This window comes from Molossus molossus, unplaced genomic scaffold (genome assembly GCF_014108415.1).
Source record: "Molossus molossus isolate mMolMol1 unplaced genomic scaffold, mMolMol1.p scaffold_m16_p_19, whole genome shotgun sequence".
Classification (NCBI taxonomy): domain Eukaryota; kingdom Metazoa; phylum Chordata; class Mammalia; order Chiroptera; family Molossidae; genus Molossus; species Molossus molossus.
The window spans coordinates 17,115,277-17,133,495 of record NW_023425354.1 but is presented as its reverse complement, the minus strand read 5'-3'; the positions used below and the strand labels follow the sequence as shown (position 1 = coordinate 17,133,495).

Genomic DNA, 18,219 nt, shown 5'->3' with positions numbered 1-18,219 from the left:
TGGACTGGGGACTAGGAAGAGTTGTCTCCAGTGCACCGCCTCCAGGGCTCCAAGGTTGTTAGTCTTTCCATGATGTAGAGCAGTTTTCCCTTGATCTCAGATAAGGAGAATGGACAGCATTCCTGAGAAAAACTCCCAGGGCGAACAACTCCCAGCCAGGTCTGAATGGGGTTTCTTTAATCAGAACAAAGCAATGACCATTAACAGAGCAAGGATGATTGACATTCTTATAACTATGGCTATTGCCCCACTATAATTGGTTCTCTATTATTCTATTGTCTCCCACCTCTTTCACAGGAATAAACTGCGTTACATGTATTCACAACTGTAAAGCCAACTCTCCTGTGTCACAATTTTTTTTCAGGTTTTAAAGCAATTTTTATCCAGAGATAAAAGGGGAAGGAAATATATGGGGAAGGTAAATTATGTGCTGGGCATCATTAAAAGATTCAAAACTAATTTTTGGTCTTTGTCAATAATTTTACTTTCTGGTATATTTAATCATAAACACCAGCTCCAGATTTCGGGATAAATTGTTGGGGTTCTGACGTGATTTTTCCTGTTAGTGAATAGAACACTATGGAGAATAGAAATGAAACAATTCCTTCTGTTGAAGAGTGTACATTTTGGCTAAATAGACAATAGAATTATACATCAACCAACTAGAGAACAGCTACTAAGTAGTATTAATGAGTGAGATATAAAGGACAAGCACACTTCATAATTTGCCTGGGACAGTCCTACTTTACCCTTTACCTTTTTTTTTTTTTAATCCTCACCCGAAGACATTTTTGCAATTTATCTTCAGGTAGAGTGGGAGGGAGAGAGGGAGAAAGAGAGAGAAAACGTGGATGCGAGACACATCGACTGGTTGCCACCCACACGACCCCAACTGGGGTCGGGGACAAACTACAACCGAGGTACATGCCCTTAGCAGGAACCGGAGACTCTCTGGTCCACGGGCCGAAGCTCTAACCGCTGAGCCGAACTGGCCAGGGCCCTCTCTTTTTTTTTAAGGTTTATTAATCGAGCCTCAGTTCAAGGTTTCCTTGGTAGCATGATAAATTATATGGCCACCTTTTTCTAAACCTTTGTTTTTCCTTTTACTTGACTGAAAGTTAAAATATAAATGTTCACCATAGTTCTCCATGAAATTAGATTATTTCACCACTGTTTAAATCATGTGATTATTATTCAAATATTTTTGGTAGCCAGGGTAAGTGAGGCAGTGGTTTGCTTGAGTCTAAAAAATGAATCAAATATCTAAACAAACACAAAATAAAACATAAAGTGACCTTAAAATTTGGTTTGCTTATGCATAGTTCCCTGACAATTCCCTGGGGACTTTAGGAAAGGCAATTTTAGTCATTAGTGACTTAATGTAATGGATATTGTAGCAATTCTCTTTGGACCGCAGGCCAACACACTAACCGCTGAGCCAAACCGGCCAGGGCGGGTATTATAGCAATACTAACAGACTTCCTGCTTGAATTCACTCTCTTACACTGAAAATGAGGTTGCTAGCTGGGATTGCTCAGTCACAGGAACAGGTTGTTGAAGTTTCTCCAGGTCCCATTGAGACAGGCCAGTAAGCCAGGACAAGCAGAGTAAGGAAACAGACAGATAGTTAAACAGTAGTTTGTAGCCACCCAGTAAATCCTATCTTCCCTAAACCAGGGACACTTAAGAGTAAATGGTTTGGCCCTGGCCGGTTTTGATCAGCGGTTAGAGCCTTGACCCGAAGATTCTCGGGTTCGATTCCCAGTCAAAGGCACATACCTTGGTTGCAGGTTCCATCCCCAGCTGGGTCAGGGTTGTGCTGGAGGCAACCTGTCTTTCTCACATGGATGTCTCTCTTTCTCTCTCCCCCTCCCCCTCCCCCTCTCCCACTCTACCTAAAAATCAATGGAAAATATCCTCGAGTAAGGATTAAAAAAAAAAAAAAAAGAGTAAATAGGCCTGGCTGGTGTGGCTCAATGACTGAGCTTTGACCTATGCACCAAGAGGTCGCTGGTTCAATTCCCCATCAGGCCACATGACCAGGTTTGGCTTGATCCCCAGTAGGGGGGCATGCAGGAGATAGCTGATTGTTGATGCTTCTCTCTCATCAATGTTTCTACCTCTCTCACTAAAAAATCAATAATAATATAAAAAGAGTAAATGGTTTGCATTTCTCCCTAACCAGAGGGTAAATAACTTAAATCACCCTACTCAGGGAGACAAATAACACAAATCCAGTTAGGGCACTTGCCAACCACACCCAAGGACAGATGAAGTTAACAGAATCAATCTCATTTTGGTACATCAGCATAAAGCGGATGAATATTCCACTGAGATCCTCCCCTAAGACCTCCCCTAAATGCCCAACCTTTAAACCCCCTCAAAACCACCATCGAGCTTCTGCTCTTCCCAGGAGCACACCTGTGCCTGCCTCCAACTTCCCCCACAGGCATGCATATTCTAAACTCTAAGGGAGCCCAGGAGGTTTGCAACCAGGGCAGCAATGGGCTGCCACAGTGCATACCAGCCAAACCCCCTGAATCTGTCCACAAGGCCCCCTTTTCTCTGACCTCTTAGTGAGCCGAAACAGACCATCCTAGGCTCCTTTCCTCAGCCCTTTCTTGTTTCACTGTTCTTAGCTTTAATAAACGTCCTCTAAAATTCACCTAGACTGTTGTGGAAAATTTCCCGCACAAAGTCAAGAACCCACACACTACCAGATGGCCCTAGGCAGACCCCTTCAAGGCCGGTTTCCCTTCCCGGTAAGTCCTCTCATATATTCTTACCCTAGAATAAAATTGAAACTGGTTATAATTCTCTACAAGACCATAGTCCATCTGGTCACTGCTTACTCTCCTGACTAGTTTTCTATACTTAGTTCACTCTGCTTGAACCACAGTATTTTTCTCGTTCTTCTTCAAAATTCATTCCTTTCTTAGAGCCTTTGTACTTACTGAGCGTTTGTTCACTCAATCGACAAGTGTTATCATTATTATGTAGAAAAATGACGAAAAACACCTGTGAGATTTTTGTCTCTTCCTTACGGGGAGGCAGAAGCAGGGGAAGGAAGGAGTCAGGCGTGGTCCAAAACCCTAGATTAAATTGACACGATTACTTGCCGCGCCCCTGATACAGAACACCTCCCAGGCTCCAGGGCTGCCCACCACCCTCAGCCAGCCTAGGCTCCCGGAAGGTAAACACATCTACAAGGGCGGGGCAGAAGGCGGGTGCAGAATGGATGAGTGGCCCGCTAAAAGTGATTGGCAGCTGCCATGTCCACGTGCTTTGAGCTTCTAACCAGCTGTCGCGAGAATTCCATGTAAACAGACCAGTCCCGGGTCCTCGGATTCCCAGCCTCTGAGACGCTCAGGTGAGGTGTACATGAGTATGGGACATGGTGCTTTTTGACAAAGCCACGAAGGTGCTCTCTGCAATGGAAAATAGACATGTCTGTAATTCCTCCCCACGTGCCGGCGTTCGCAACCGAACCTGACACCTTGGTTTTATCCGAATTTACGTACTGTTTTGTTTTTCCTCGAGCTCCAGCGGATTGGATAATTTCAGGAGGCGGGTCCGCTTTTTCTCTACTTGCTGGTTGGTGAAGCTGACCTCTAAGGGCGGTGCCCGGCCGTAGGCAGCTTGCTTCTGGGATTGGCTAGAAAGGTAGTTCCGCTGAGGCGTGGTAGGAAGTAGTAGCCGTCAATCACGAGGGAGACTCCAAACAGTGAGGCTTGAGCTGGAGAACAGCGTTTACCGGCGGGGCGGCCGGTGAGAAGGCTGGCGGGGCTGTGGCTTTGGGGAGGCTTGGAGAGGACGCGGGGCAAGCAGCGTGAGGGGAGAGGGCTTGATTGGCAGGAATTCGGCGAGGAAGAGCTCTGGAGATTGGAGGGGGAGGGGAGGGAGGAAGGGCAAGGGGCCAGAGGGCGGCCGGGGGCAGCGGTGGCAGCGGTGGCTCCGCGCTGGAGGTTAAGTGGGTAGCGCTGTGCTAGTGTCTTTCAGGAGAGCGGGGCCTGAGGGACTGGCCAGGGTGGTCTCAGGAGACACGGCCCTCATAGGACAGCTCTTGGGAGGCAGTGTTTTGGAAATAAAGGGTGGCATGGAAATGAGAGGGCTGAGGGGCTGGAGGTGGAAGATACCCATTGAGGAAGGGGTACCTGGGCTAGTTGGGTAAAAGGTTATTTTGGTTGTAGCAGATGGGACTCATCAGTTTCAAAGTTGTTAAGTAAGGTGGTAGAATACTGCCTACTTAGAAATGAGGGTTTTAGATGCTTTCAAGATCAGTTCCAGGCTGTGGGCTCTCCTGAGCCCTGTAAGAGATATTTAATATTGTCGTCAGTCCTCCTTTAAACTTCATCCAAATACACTCCATGCTCTTAAAACCTCTCCAGTGATTCAGATGCTTATTAGACATTCAAGGATCAGGATTCAGTGATGTGACAGAAAAGGATAAGGGGCTTCTAATGTCATAAGTTTTTATTACTTATTTAGACTCTGGTGATTAGGTTCCAGTAGCAGGGGGTTAACAAAATTGACTTAAAAAATCTTGCTAAATTATGACTGCATTATTTTTAAAATAAAAAATAGATATAGTTGACATATAATATTAACTTCAAGTGTACAACATAATGATTTGATATTTGTATATATTGTGAAATGATCACTTAAGTTAAGTCCAGTTAAGATCTATTACTATACAATATGTCTTCTTACAGATTACCAACAGTCTTAGATGGATGATATTACTCTATTGTTTCATTTGGTCTTGAAATATTGTACTATGTGTATTTTCACTATCTCAACAAGGTTTCAGTAAAATTTTACATTTTTGGCTTACAAAGGTAGCACATTTGTTTTTATAAAGTGGTCCTGTGCTAGACTTCCCATTCATGATCTGGTTCTCTTACCTTTTTAATTTATGTTAACAGTAGATCAATGGGTCCAGTAAGAGTCTTAACTAGTTTTGTGGTTCTGAGGTTTGGTTCAAATAAAAAACAATCTTGGTAATTTATTTTTTTTTTAATTTTTTTTATCCTCACCCGAGGATATTTTTCCATTTTTTGTACAGATAGAGTGGGAGGGAGAGAGAGGAAGAGAGAGAGAGTGAGAGAAACATCGACGTGAAGGGCCACATCGAGTGGCTGCCACCCGCACGACCAACCAGGGCCGGGGACAAACTGCAACCGAAGTATGTGCCCTTAGCGGGAACCGAACCCGGGTCTCTCCGGACCGCAGGCCGATGCTCTAACCGCTGAGCCAAACCGGCCAGGGCCAATCTTGGTAATTTAAAAAAATATATATTTTTAATCTGTCCTCCCTCTTTTCTGGTATAATAGGAATTGCTGGGAACATTTGCTGCATTTTAGGCACTTTTGACAAGGGATCTCTAGTGAGCAACCATAAACCTTTCTCCTACTCCCAACAATAATGATCCATTTTTTTTATTTTTTGTTCTGGAAACAGGTTTTGTGAATGAAGCTATGGCTACAGATTCCCCCAGAAGACCCAGTCGTTGTACTGGTGGAGTTGTGGTTCGCCCTCAGGCTGTCACGTAAGCAAATTTCAGATAAGCCTGATGAAAAGATTACTCAGAATAGTGACTTTCAGGTTTCCTTGCTGAACAGTGATTACTTCTGTAGAATCTATTTAATTTTGGCTTTACAGGATGATAAATATTGCCAAGGCCAAATAAAAGCAATAACTGGAGGGTCAAGTTGATGTATTCAGCACATGAAAAGCACTATGCTAAATCCTAAAGAGGATGTTTTTTCATACTCCAGGTTTAACAACTGGTGGGTTATTAAATCAAGTTGTTGAATCAGGACCATTATTCAAAAAGGAAAATAGCAATAGAAAATATATTTAAGAGTTAGTATTGTTTTGTGACACACATAGATATATTCATATGTATGTTTACTAGAACATAATGTAAAATGTATTTCTTACACTAAGATCTTAGTCAAATTTTCAAAATCAGTGTCATAAAGAGTACTTTTCTGTATTTTAAGCCTTCTTTCACAAAGCGTATGTATACTTTCTGTTTTTTTAAAATCCTTACCTGAGGATATGTTTATTGATTTTTAGAGAGAGGAAGAGAGAGAGAGAGATAAAAACATTGATGTGAGAGAGAAACATTGATCTTTTGCCTTCAGTACACACTTCCACTGAGAATCTAGGTATGTGCTTTTACTGGAAATTGAACCTACCATCTTTTAGTGTATGGGACAGTGCTCCAACCAGCTTAGCCACCCTGCCAGAGCCATATGCATACTATCTAGGAGCATATGATCTAATGTGGTTTTAAGATATGTATGCTTGAAATCACTATAATCAATAAAAAAGATGCTAGCAAAACAGCATGATAATATAGTGGGAGTATTTTAGTATTTTAGATCCGAAAAGATTTCATTAAGAAACTAACATTTAGCCTGGCTTGTGTGGTCCTGTGATTGAGAGTCGAACCATGTACCAAGAATTCACCAGTTTGATTCCTGATCAGAATACATGCCCCGGTTTCGGTCTAGATCCCCAGCAATGAGTGTGCAGGAGACAGCAGAGACAAAGCAGATTGATGTTGATGTTTCTGTCTCCCACTTCCTTCCTCTCTATAAAATCAATAAAAAACATTAAAAAATAAAAAAGGAAGTTAACATTTATAGTGTACTTCAAAGGCAGAATAGTGTTTGGGCAGTTAGAATCAAGGGTACATTTTAGGTAAAGGAAATAGAGTGAGCAGATATGGGAAAGGCAAGCTATTTTCCTGAATGAAACATAGGAAAGTTGACTTATTATATGAAGTAGTTTGAGGTGAACATTTAAGACCCTACAAGACCTAGCTAAGGAGGTGAAACTTGTTTTCTGCTTTTTATTTTATTTATGTTTTTGTTCATCCTCACCCGAGAATATTTTCCTTTTTTTTTTTTTTTTAATCCTCATCCGAGGACATTTTTCCATTTTTTGTACAGACAGAGTGGGAGGGAGAGAGAGGAAGGGAGAGAGAGAGAGAAACATCGATGTGAAAGGGACACATCGAGTGGCTGCCACCCGCACGACCAACCAGGGCCGGGGACAAACTGCAACCGAAGTATGTGCCCCTAGCAGGAACCGAACCCGGGTCTCTCCGGACCGCAGGCCGACGCTCTAACCCCTGAGCCAAACCGGCCAGGGCTTCCATTGTTTTTTTGTGTTTTTTTTTAAGATAGAGTAGAAAGGAGGAAAGGAGAGAGAGGGAATGAGAGAAAGTTCAATGTGAGAGAGACACAGTGGTTGGTTGCCTCCTGCATGATCCTGACAGGGCTAGGGATTGACCCTGCAACTAAGTTATGTGTCCTTGACTGGTCATCGAACCTGAGACCCTTTGGTCCACGGGCTAATGCTCTAACCGCTGCACAAAACTGCTTTTTAAAATGTTCATAAGGGAATTGTAGCATTTTGGATTATTTTTCTTGGGAAGTTTAGCACAACATAGAGGTCGCCTTCTCAGAATAATAGAAGTATATGTGAGGTCTGTTATTTTACCACAAAACTTTTTTTCTTCTCCTGTATTTCCCAAGGCTATATGTCTTTGCTAACTATGGATTATGCTAATAAGTTAAGCATGTTATTAGTTATGAGTTAGGTGCTATTTCACTCTTCATTTTATAGGTGAGGAAGCCAGAACAGAGAGAAATTAAGTAAATTGTTCTTTTTTTTTTTTTTTTTTAATCCTCACCCGAGGACATTTTTTCGTTTTTTATTCAGATAGAGTGGGGAGGGAGAGAGAAAGAAACATCGATGTGAAAGGGACACATCGAGTCGTTGCCACCCGCGTGACCCAACCAGGGCCAGGGACAAACTGCAACCAAGGTACGTGCCCTTAGCGGGAACTGACCTGGGTCTCTCTGGGCTACAGGCTGACGCTGTAACCACTGAGCAAACTGGCCAGGGCTGTACCGTCTGTTTTAAAAATAGGATTTAGAATGACTCATTCTTTTCTTAAACATAGTTTTTCACATCTCTCTGGAATGAATTTGATTTGGTATTTTGAAGAATTTTTTTTCTCTCTATTTGCTGATATCTATATACTTACCATTTAAAATACCTTTTTTTTTTTTTTTTTTATCCTCACCCGAGGACATTTTTCCATTTTTTGTACAGATAGAGTGGGAGGGAGAGAGAGGAAGAGAGAGAGAGGGAAACATCGATGTGAAAGGGACACATCGAGTGGCTGCCACCCGCACGACCAACCAGGGCCGGGGACAAACTGCAACCGAGGTATGTGCCCCTAGCGGGAACCGAACCTGGGTCCTCCGGACCGCAGGCCGACGCTCTAACCGCTGAGCCAAACCGGCCAGGGCCATTTAAAATATCTTAGTGTCCTTGTTTATTTTAATACTTTCCCATGTCTTGTCCGTGACAAAAATTACCTGTAGAAAAATATAAATTCATTTTTCTATACACAGATAAGGGACTAGGTTCATAACCAATTTAAAGAGAAGGTCCCTAAACTGAGTCATCACCAACAGTTTTTCGGGCTCTAATTAGGGCATTCAGCCCTGACTCAAGAGGAGGGAGAGTCCTGTCTTAGCCAAGTCTGCTGTCATCACTCCTTCAAGTATGAGTTAGAAGTTATCTATATCAAAGTAAGAGAGCATGACGTTTCAGGAGAGAAAATGTTTAAAAATGTTAAGAGCTCATTTGCATTTAATAACATGCAATGAAACGAGAAAGGTTAACAGTATTATCAGGTGATGTGAGTTGTTTTTTTCCCACCCTTTTAAAAAATATTACGAGTGACTTTCTTAGGGCTTATAGAAAGAGCTTTTCCATGTTTGTCTTAAGCTGTCATGATAAATTGTAACCAATTCACCCCTTTTCAGGGAGCAGTCCTACATGGAAAGTGTTGTGACTTTTCTACAGGATGTTGTGCCACAGGTAAGTGTCTGTGTGGTTTCAGAAACAGTAGGTTTTCCCATTGACCAGGGAGCGTGTGAAATGTTCTGTTTCCTAAAGTTGATACTAGTATCATCAACTTCACATTGGTAGGGTGGAACTATATTTGTTATTAGATGTGCCTTAGTTTTGTGCTGGCAATGTCAAGTTGAGGGCATACTGTACCTATCCTTAAGGCTTCAGCATTTGGCAAACTGTTTCTGTAAAGGGCCGGATAGGCTTTTGCAGTTCACATAATCTCTGTAGCTACTACTCAGCACTGCTTTTTATGTAAAGCAAGGGGCAGGGCTGTATTAAAATAAAACTATGGCCCTGGCCAGTTTGGCTCAGCGGTTGAGTGTCAGCCTGTGGGTCAGAGTGTCCCGGGTTTGGTTCCCGCTAGGGGCACATACCACCAAAAAAACCCCCCAAAAAACTATGAACACAGGTGGTAGGCCAGATCTGGTGACTCATGGTCTCATTTAAAAAAAATAATGTTTTATTTTTCAACTATAATTTACATTCCATATTATGTTGTATGGGTCTCAGGTGTACAGCATAATCTTTTTTTCACATTTAATCTGGAATGCCCCGTTGGTACTTTGCAGTCAGCCATTTGGAAAATGATATTTTTTGCTGTTGATATTATGTTCCAACTCCTGCTCTATTCTGGGAATCATTCTGGGAGCTGGGAAATTATTCTCAGGGTCTCTAGATAACCCGCAAAAGGAGAAAATGTGTTAGACTGGTATTAGCTTCTTCAGCTATCACAAATAAAGTGAATTCCCATTGTGTTCAAGAAATGTCATTGATGGCTGGTAGAAGCTCTTAGCTGTACCCTTTGATCTAATGACTGTACTTATGAAAAGTTATTAAAAAATAATTGAACAAAGAAACTAATTTAACAAAGATCTTTTCATTGCAGTGTTTTTGAAATTTCACATTTTCAGTATAAAAAATTGTAGTCAGCCCAAATGTCAAAAGCAGTCAAGCAAATGATATGTCATTCTTATAGAATAATTTTCTGTTACTAAAAATTATGCTTTTGACAGAAGCACACAATGGAAGTTATTTTCTCTGCAATGAACAAATAGAACACCACAACATATCTACAGTGATTGTACCTGTGTTTTCTATTTATTTTTTTCTTTTATTGATTTTTAAAGAGAGGAAGGGAGAGGGAGAGGAAGAGAGAGAAACATCGATGAGAGAGAACATCGATTGGCTACCTCCTGCATGCCCTCCACTGGGGATTGGGCCCACAGCCTGGGCATGTGCTCTGACCGGGAATCGAACTGGCGACCTCTTGGTGCACGGGTTGACGCTCAACCACTGAGCCACACTGGCTGGACTGTAGCTGTGTCTTTTATTTTATTATTATTTTTTATCCTCACCTGAGGACATTTTTCTATTTTTTGTTCAGGTAGAGTGGGAGGGAGAGAGAGGAAGAGAGAGAGAAACATCGATGTGAAAGGGACACATCGAGTGGCTGCCACCCGCACGACCAACCAGGGCCGGGGACAAACTGCAACCGAGGTACGTGCCCTTAGCGGGAACCGAACCCGGGTCTCTCGGGACCGCAGGCCGACGCTCTAACCGCTGAGCCAAACCGGCCAGGGCTGTAGCTGTGTCTTTTAAAATTCAACAAAAACTTTGTGTTTATGAATGTGTAGATGAGTTAGAAACCAGATAAGGAATAAAAAGAAATTAACAAATCCTGTCAATAATGGACTCTACATTTTAACAGGGCTGAGGCAGTTGGATCTTAGTTGAAGAAGGGCAGCTAATAATCACTTTGGTGGTACATTAAGACAGCAGGTGAAAGATGGGTAGATACTGGGTAAGTCTGCCTCACTGGGAATAAAATATCTAAATATGGGCAAAGGATATCACAAGTTGAGAGGCAAAGTGACATGATGTCACTTACCTTCTTAGTGCCGACCTGCAGGAAGGCACCCAAGAAGCAACATTCCAGTTAGCTTCCCAGAATTTTCTCAGGAATGCTTAGTAAAAAACTAAGGAGAGGAAAACTTGAAGACATAGATGTGTACTTGCTATGAAAATCTTATTTCTCTCTGGGGAGGAAAGAGAGGAAGTTCAGGAATCCCAGTATACTGAAAGGCTGCTTTCATCCTTGTTTGTCCTGCATATGGCCCAGGAAGCAAAGGACAACATCTTTTTTTTTTTATCCTTACCTGAGGACATTTTTCCATCTTTTGTTCAGGTAGAGTGGGAGGGAGAGAGAGGAACAGTGAGAGAGAGAAACATCGACGTGAAAGGGACACATCGAGTGGCTGCCACCCGCACGACCAACCAGGGCCAGAGACAAAATGCAACCAAGGTACGTGCCCTTAGTGGGAACTGAACCCTGGTCTCTCTGGACTGCAGGTTGATGCTCTAACCGCTGAGCCAAACTGGCCAGGGCAGGACAACATCTTTAGATGTTGAACAGGAATGGGGAGAATGTTGAATAATGTTGCAGGTGATAAGCAGCCTTATAATAAGTGTGCTAAACTGAAGGAAATGTTGAAAAAATGTTATTGCTTTACCAGATTGAAGAGCCCGAGATAGGAAAAAAGAAGTTGTGCCAAATGTAATATGGTGTCTTAGATTGGATCCTGGAGCAGAGAAAGGACATAAATGGAAAGATGGGTGATATCCCATAAAATGTGGGGCTTAATTTATAGTAATACATCAATTAGTTTGATAGTTTTGATAAATGTACCATAGGTGGGTAAGAGTTGGTTAGATTAGATAGTTCATATTAGGGTAATTTGGTTGAGGTGCGTATGAGATCTTTCAGTACTGTATTTAGTAATCTAAAATTATTCTCAAATAAAATTTATTTTTTAAAAAGAGAGTTTTCAAGGATGATAAGAGCTAGACCAAGGAAAAAGGAAGAAGATAAGGATGAGAAGATAAAGTTGGTGATAAGGATGAGATGGTTGAAGATAAAGTTGGTTATAGTGTGGGCTTTTCTCTTCTCCAAAGGAATTAACTGCCCTATACATATCTCACTTATTTTAAAAAAAAGAAAGACAATTGAGCCTTGGTCAGTTTGGCTCAGTGGTTGGAGTGCAGGCCAGTGGACTAAAGGGTCATGGGTTTGATTCGCCATCAAGGGTAAAGGGCATGTGACTGGGTTGAAGGTTCCAACTGTAACCAATCCATGTGCCCTTCTCACATGTTTTTCTCTCCCTCCCACTCTCTCTTCCACTCTATCTAAGAGTCAAGGGAAAAATATCCTCAGGTGAGGATTAACAACAACAAAAAGACAATTCAAATCATAAGTTTTTTTTGTGTATAGTTAGTCTACCATTAAAGTAAGTGTCTTAATGGTATTTTCAATGGTAGTTAACTTTGTATGGTAAGTACAGAGGCTCTAAATTGGCATGGAAATTTAAAGCTGGTCATGTATAACACAAATTATATATGGGATGGTAGTTTTTGTATGCTTTTGATATACCATATTAAATAGTAATTCTCTGAACCGAGAACCACTTTATAATTGAAAATGTTGCAGCTCTTTTGTTGACGTTCTAAATACTTGTTAAGTACATATAATCTTAAACATTTTTTAAATAAAAACACTTGCTTTATGGAGAGATGATTCCCTTTGAATACTGACACTTTTCCTATGACTTCAGGGCAGTTATGTTTTATCTTTGTGATCCTTGCAAGCTTGTAGGAACTAGTTAATAGGTTGCGGCTAAAGGCCAGATCAGAGACTGAAAATGTAATACTTTTTTCCCTACCCCCAATACTGATCCATGCCCGCCAACTGGAGGCAGGCAGGAAATAGGACTCTTTTTTTTTTTTTAAATTGTTTTATAATTTAGGAAAGTGATGTAATATGCATATACTAGCCTATCATTCTATTTATAATTTCAGAAAGTATATATTTTATTTTTTAAAATACAATTTTTTTTTCTTTATTAATTTTAGAGAGAGACGAAGGGAGAGGGAGAGACAGATAGAGACATCGATGAGAGAGAAAATCGACTGGCCGCCTCCTGTATGCCCCCACTGGGGATCAAGCCCACAACCTGGGCATGTGCCCTGACCGGGAATCGAACTGGCGGTCTCTTGGTGCATAGGTCGAAGCTCAACCACTGAGCCACACGGGTCGGGCTATCTTTTAAAAATTTATTTTTCAGTTACAGTTGATATTTAATATTATTTTATATTAGTTTCAGGTGTACAGTCTAGTGGTTAGACAATTATATAATACTCCTGATAATTCTAGTATCCACCTGGCACCATACATAGTTATTACAATATTATTGACTATATTCCCTATGCTATAAGAAAGTAATACTCTTGAAAATTATGGGTAGAGTGTAATTGCCTGATAATAAATACATGGGAACTAAATACATACTTGTGGTAGTTTTGTTGATTTCTTAGCCTTCCTATTTGTTGACCAATATAGGGGATGACTTAGCTTTTTTGAGTGCCTTTGAATTATAGTGATATTTCCTAAAAGACTATATTTTAGATTCTGCAATTATTTTTTAAAAATTTCTTATTAAATAAGAATTTCTTCAAAGGATATGTTTTTTATTGATTTTTAGAGAAAGAGAGAGGGAGAGGGATCAATGTGGGAGAGAAACATGGATCAGTTGCCTCTCATACGTTCTCCGACTGGGGAGTTGAACCTGGACATAGGTATGTGCCCTGACTGGGAATTGAGCCTACAACTTTTTGGTGTTAGGACAACACTCCAACCAACTGAGCCACTCAGCCAGGGCTTCTGCAGTTCTTTAGTAGATTAAAAAACCCCTTTTTTTTTTTGTTGGATCAAGGTTATTAGACTCCTGGATAACTTTCTATGGGAGTAAAATATTACGAAATGTGCTAGTTTCCAAGAGGTAGATTGGTGAAATTGTAGAGGGATAGGGTTGCCTTTATTTAAGTTCCTCTTTGTTTTAAACATCAGTAATATTAGATCTGTAAAATATTTTTATTCAAATGTTTCTGTTTTTATGCAGGCTTACAGTGGAACACCTCTAACAGAAGAAAAGGAGAAAATAGTCTGGGTCAGATTTGAAAATGCAGATTTAAATGGTATGGATTTAATTTTTTGGGGCATATGAATTAAATGTTTGAGGTTGACCGGATTCCAAAAAGAACCCTTTCTTGAGTCAGATTACTTTCTTGTTCAGAAACTTTTTAGTTTTCAAAATGAATTTATTAAAAATTTCTTTTTCTTTATTGATTTAAGAGAGAGAGGAAGAGAGAAGGAGAAAGAGATAGAAACATCAATGAGAGAACATCAATTGGCTGCCACCTGCATGTCCCCCACTGGGGATTGGGCCCACAACTTGGACATGTGCCCTGACTGGGAATTGATCCAGTGACTTCTTGGTGCATGGGCTGATGCTCAACAGTTGAGTCACACCAGCCAGGCAAAATAAATTTATTTTTAATTTAAAAAGTAGAATGACTACACTACAGAAACTTCATTACAACTAATATTGTATTCTACAAGTCTGAAAGTAATTATAACATAATGCCTAGCCTTAAACTCAAAGTCCAGCCCTGGCCGGTTTGGCCCAGCGGTTAGAGCGTCGGCTTGCGGTCCTGAGAGACCCGGGTTCGGTTCCCGCTAAGGGCGCGTACCTCGGTTGCAGTTTGTCCCCGGCTCTGGTCAGTCGTGCGGGTGGCAGCCACTTGATGTGTCCCTTTCATGTTGATGTTTCTCTCTCTCTCTCTCTCTCTTCCTCACTCTACCTGAACAAAAAATGGAAAAATGTCCTCGGGTGAGGATAAAAAACAAAAAACAAAAACAAAACTCAAAGTCCAAGTGAGAGGCGGCTGCCCCTTGTCTGTTTCCTAGGCCACCTTGTCTTGTCTGACATCTGGTTGAGTTTGGGAGGCACTGGTGAGCAATTGAATTGGGAGGGTGGGAGAGAGGGGAGAGTGTTATTCCCTCTCCTCTGTCAGCGGTTGCATTTCCTCTGTGGTTCTGGGTTCCCTTGGGCAATTCCACTAGCAGTCAAGTTTCTGCCGGGTCACCTCAGTACCCTGCACTCTGTGTCTCCCTAGCCTAGGGGTAGCAATGACTTCTTGCTGTTGCTAATTCAGTTAGGTTGCCTCACAGTTCCTTTTTTGACTTCTCAGCTAACCAGTTGTCTGCATTAAATTCCCAGTGATAAATACACTGGGTTTTTTTAATCTCCTAGTTGGACCTTGATTGATAATTGTCTCCTCTAGAATGTTATGCCATATTTTCCTTTCAAAGCTACTATCCAGGATGAGAGAGACTAAGTCTTGTCTCTGCAAATTGATTTCTTTTGAATTTTGGGTTCTCTATCAGACGATTTGTTCAAATAACGACAAACTGTTGGGTCCTCTTTATGGGGATTAAAATCATTTTTAGGGGTGATTATATATAAACTTTTTTCTGTATTTTATTTTGAGAGCTTATTGTATTTTTAATTTTCTGATTCAGATTTCCTTGTTTACTAGCATATCCTACCCTTTCCTTCTTTATTAATAACTATAATACAGTGTTTGAATTAAACTCTGCTCTGGTGATTGTCTTGTGTCTTCCAACAGTCCTAGAAGCTCTGCTCGAAATTATAAAGTACTGCCAGTTGGCCCCTTGCCTCTAGGCTGCATCTTGTTTGATATGTTTTATCATGGTTGGGGGTGGGGTCCAGTCCTGGATCCTCCTAGGTATCTCCGTTCCTGATCAATATTCTAATTTTGGCTGTTGTTAGGTAGAGATGACTACTTTTGCAGTTCCTTAGAGAATAGGACAAGGGCCCTTTCTATCATGATCACTGTTCTGTTTCTCTTTTCAGACAGTCTGATTTATGCCTAAGCTTGTTTTTCTTTTTTTTTTTTTTTTTTTTTTTTATCCTCACCCGAGGATATTTTTCCATTTTTTGTAAATATAGAGTGGGAGGGAGAGAGAGGAAGGGAGAGAGAGAGAGAAACATCGACGTGAAGGGACACATCGAGTGGCTGCCACCCGCACGACCAACCAGGGCCGGGGACAAACTGCAACCGAGGTACATGCCCTTAGCGGGAACCGAACCCGGGTCTCTCCGGACCGCAGGCCGACGCTCTAACCGCTGAGCCAAACTGGCCAGGGCTAAGCTTGTTTTTCTTAAGGTACCGTACTGAAAAAGAAGTAGCCAAAGCTGTTTAACATCCTTACATCTTTCTATCAGATTCCCTAAAGATGCGCTTATAGTTTGAGCATTTCAAACCTGGATGCACAGAAACAATGGACAGGGCTTGCTTAAACCAAAGATAAGCCTTTTAGTAAAGAAATTGTATGACTGGGGTGGGACTCTGATCTGCCCATTTATGAGCATATGATTAGATCACTCCCTGAAATTACATTTCATGGAACCCCTTTTTTTTGTCTGCACTGGTAAGGAAAGTGGCTTAATATTGTAAGAATAAGGTGGAACGAGGCGGAACGAGGTGGTGCAGGGTTTCCAGAAGTGCAGGTTTATTGGGAATCAGCCTGCAGGACTACCTCTAAGAAGAGAGTAGCAACCAGCTTGTACAGACTAGCGATTTTAAAACTCAGGCCCTGGGGGGTGGTCATTCAGCGGAGGAGATATGGTCGTCTTTGATTGGTTGGGCCTGAGTGAAACTTGTTTTTCTTGTCCAGGGACCGTTTGCAGTTTTGGGTGGGTTAGGGTGGTTCCATCATTTCGTTCCTCCTGCCTGGAGTGATGGATTTTGGTTTCTTGGAATGAGAGGTTTAGGGCAGTAATATGGAAGTTAAGAACTAACAAATACTTCTAGTCTTCCACTAGTTGTCGCTTCTTTTTCCCCCTGAATGATTCTTCTCTTCTTTGGCTTCTAACGAGGTTGGAGCAGTGATTGCTCAAACTCTCTGTTCATACATTTATAATCACACTATGTGATCTAGGAGAAAAAGTATTCTTTGGGAAATTCAGAATGCTCAATCTGGACCACCTTCTGGTTATTGGAATAGTTGCAGTAGCCAAGAATGTAGTACTAGAATTGGATCAGCTGGTTACGTGCTTATCTCTGTGCTTGATGGGGACAGGCGAGAGGTAAGATCAGTTACCAGAAAAGGGGGAGGCGTAGAGTGGGGATTTGTGAGGTATACAGAGATAATAGCTACTTTTAGGTGCTGTTGCTCTGGTGTGCTTGGGTCCCCATTTCAGCTACCTTCTAGATATTTTCACTTAAATGTCTCACAAATGCCTCTCAGCCTTAGTCCTTTTCCAGTCTAACTGTCCCTTTACAAGCTGTACATCAATCCCACTTGCCTTTCAGATCATTGGAAGCACAGAACTTTTTATGCCTCAGGATGTGTGTACAGGGGCCTGCTGGCTGAACTGTTCTTTTCTGCCTTAATCCTCTTTCATCTATTAGCATCTGCTACAAATGGCCCCACAGTTTTGAGACTGGGTATTGGCAGTATGTTGCTGCTGTTAATATATGCCTGGAATACAGAAGAAGCTGGTTTGGGAGGAAAGATATAATTTTACTTTACACCTAGATTTTTAAGGTAAGCAGAAAACCCAGTATTCCGTCCTCTCCTCAATTGCGAACATTTTTCTAAGGAAGGAAAATATACTAACTGCAGCATCAGGGGTGGTTCACAGATAATTTAGGACAGGACCCGGTTTTGAAGGGTGGATGAATTGAAGGAGAACATTGTTGTTGGCAAAACCACAAAGGAGTGCTGCTTATCTCTATTAAAAAGACCATAAAGTCCATTATTTAGGGGTTAAATAAGAGAACAGAAACCAGTAAAGAAGGTAAGGATCAGTTATGGACTGACTAACCAGTGGTGATGGTGAAACCAGACAATAAATGGGTCCAGGCTGCCTGTCACTACTTGAGCCTATTAAGCAGAGACAAGTTTGAATCTTATATGAGCTTTCATTCCAATATTGCTGGCAGTGTGGGAAAGCAGCCAGGTCATTCTGCAAAAATCTGCTCTGCACTCCCTCCATAGGAGGTCATGGGGAAGTAGGCAAAGGGAATATCAATGGGTAAAATGGTTGGGGAAGTAGGCAAAGGGAATATCAATGGGTAAAGCAGTTACAGATTACAGGAATGGGGAAGTATTGGGAACTGGGGAATGTGGGCTTTCTCTAGTGCTGGACTCCAAGCCTGGAAGGTTGTTAGTGTTTCCATGATGGTGGGGGAGGGTGGTGGCGGGATGGTTCAGCTCTCCAGCATGGGGAATGGGCAGCATTCCTGAGGTGAACTCCCAGGGCATACAGCTCCCAGCCAGGTCAGAATGGGCTTTCTTTAATCAGAACAAAGTAATCATGATTAATAGAGTAAAGATGTTCAACATTTCTG

At 41.6% G+C, this 18,219-nt stretch overlaps 1 protein-coding gene across 14 annotated transcripts in view; it reads left to right on the top strand.

Annotated features, from left to right (window-relative positions):
• The first annotated feature begins 3,714 nt into the window (after positions 1-3,714).
• BCAS3 (BCAS3 microtubule associated cell migration factor) overlaps positions 3,715-18,219 on the top strand; it is a 517,634-nt gene continuing 503,129 nt past the window's right edge. For 8 of the 14 annotated variants that reach the window (XR_004960281.1, XR_004960283.1, XR_004960284.1 and 5 more), the window contains exons 1-4: positions 3,722-3,768; positions 5,461-5,548; positions 8,856-8,910; positions 13,899-13,974. Coding sequence is in view for 9 of the 14 variants with exons in the window: in XM_036268044.1 (XP_036123937.1) it covers positions 5,478-5,548; positions 8,856-8,910; positions 13,899-13,974 (202 nt within the window). In the remaining 5 variants the exon portion in view is untranslated. Of the gene's footprint in view, positions 3,769-5,460; positions 5,549-8,855; positions 8,911-13,898; positions 13,975-18,219 lie in introns of all 14 variants that reach the window. The other 6 variants (XM_036268042.1, XM_036268041.1, XM_036268040.1 and 3 more) reach the window with 3 other exon arrangements.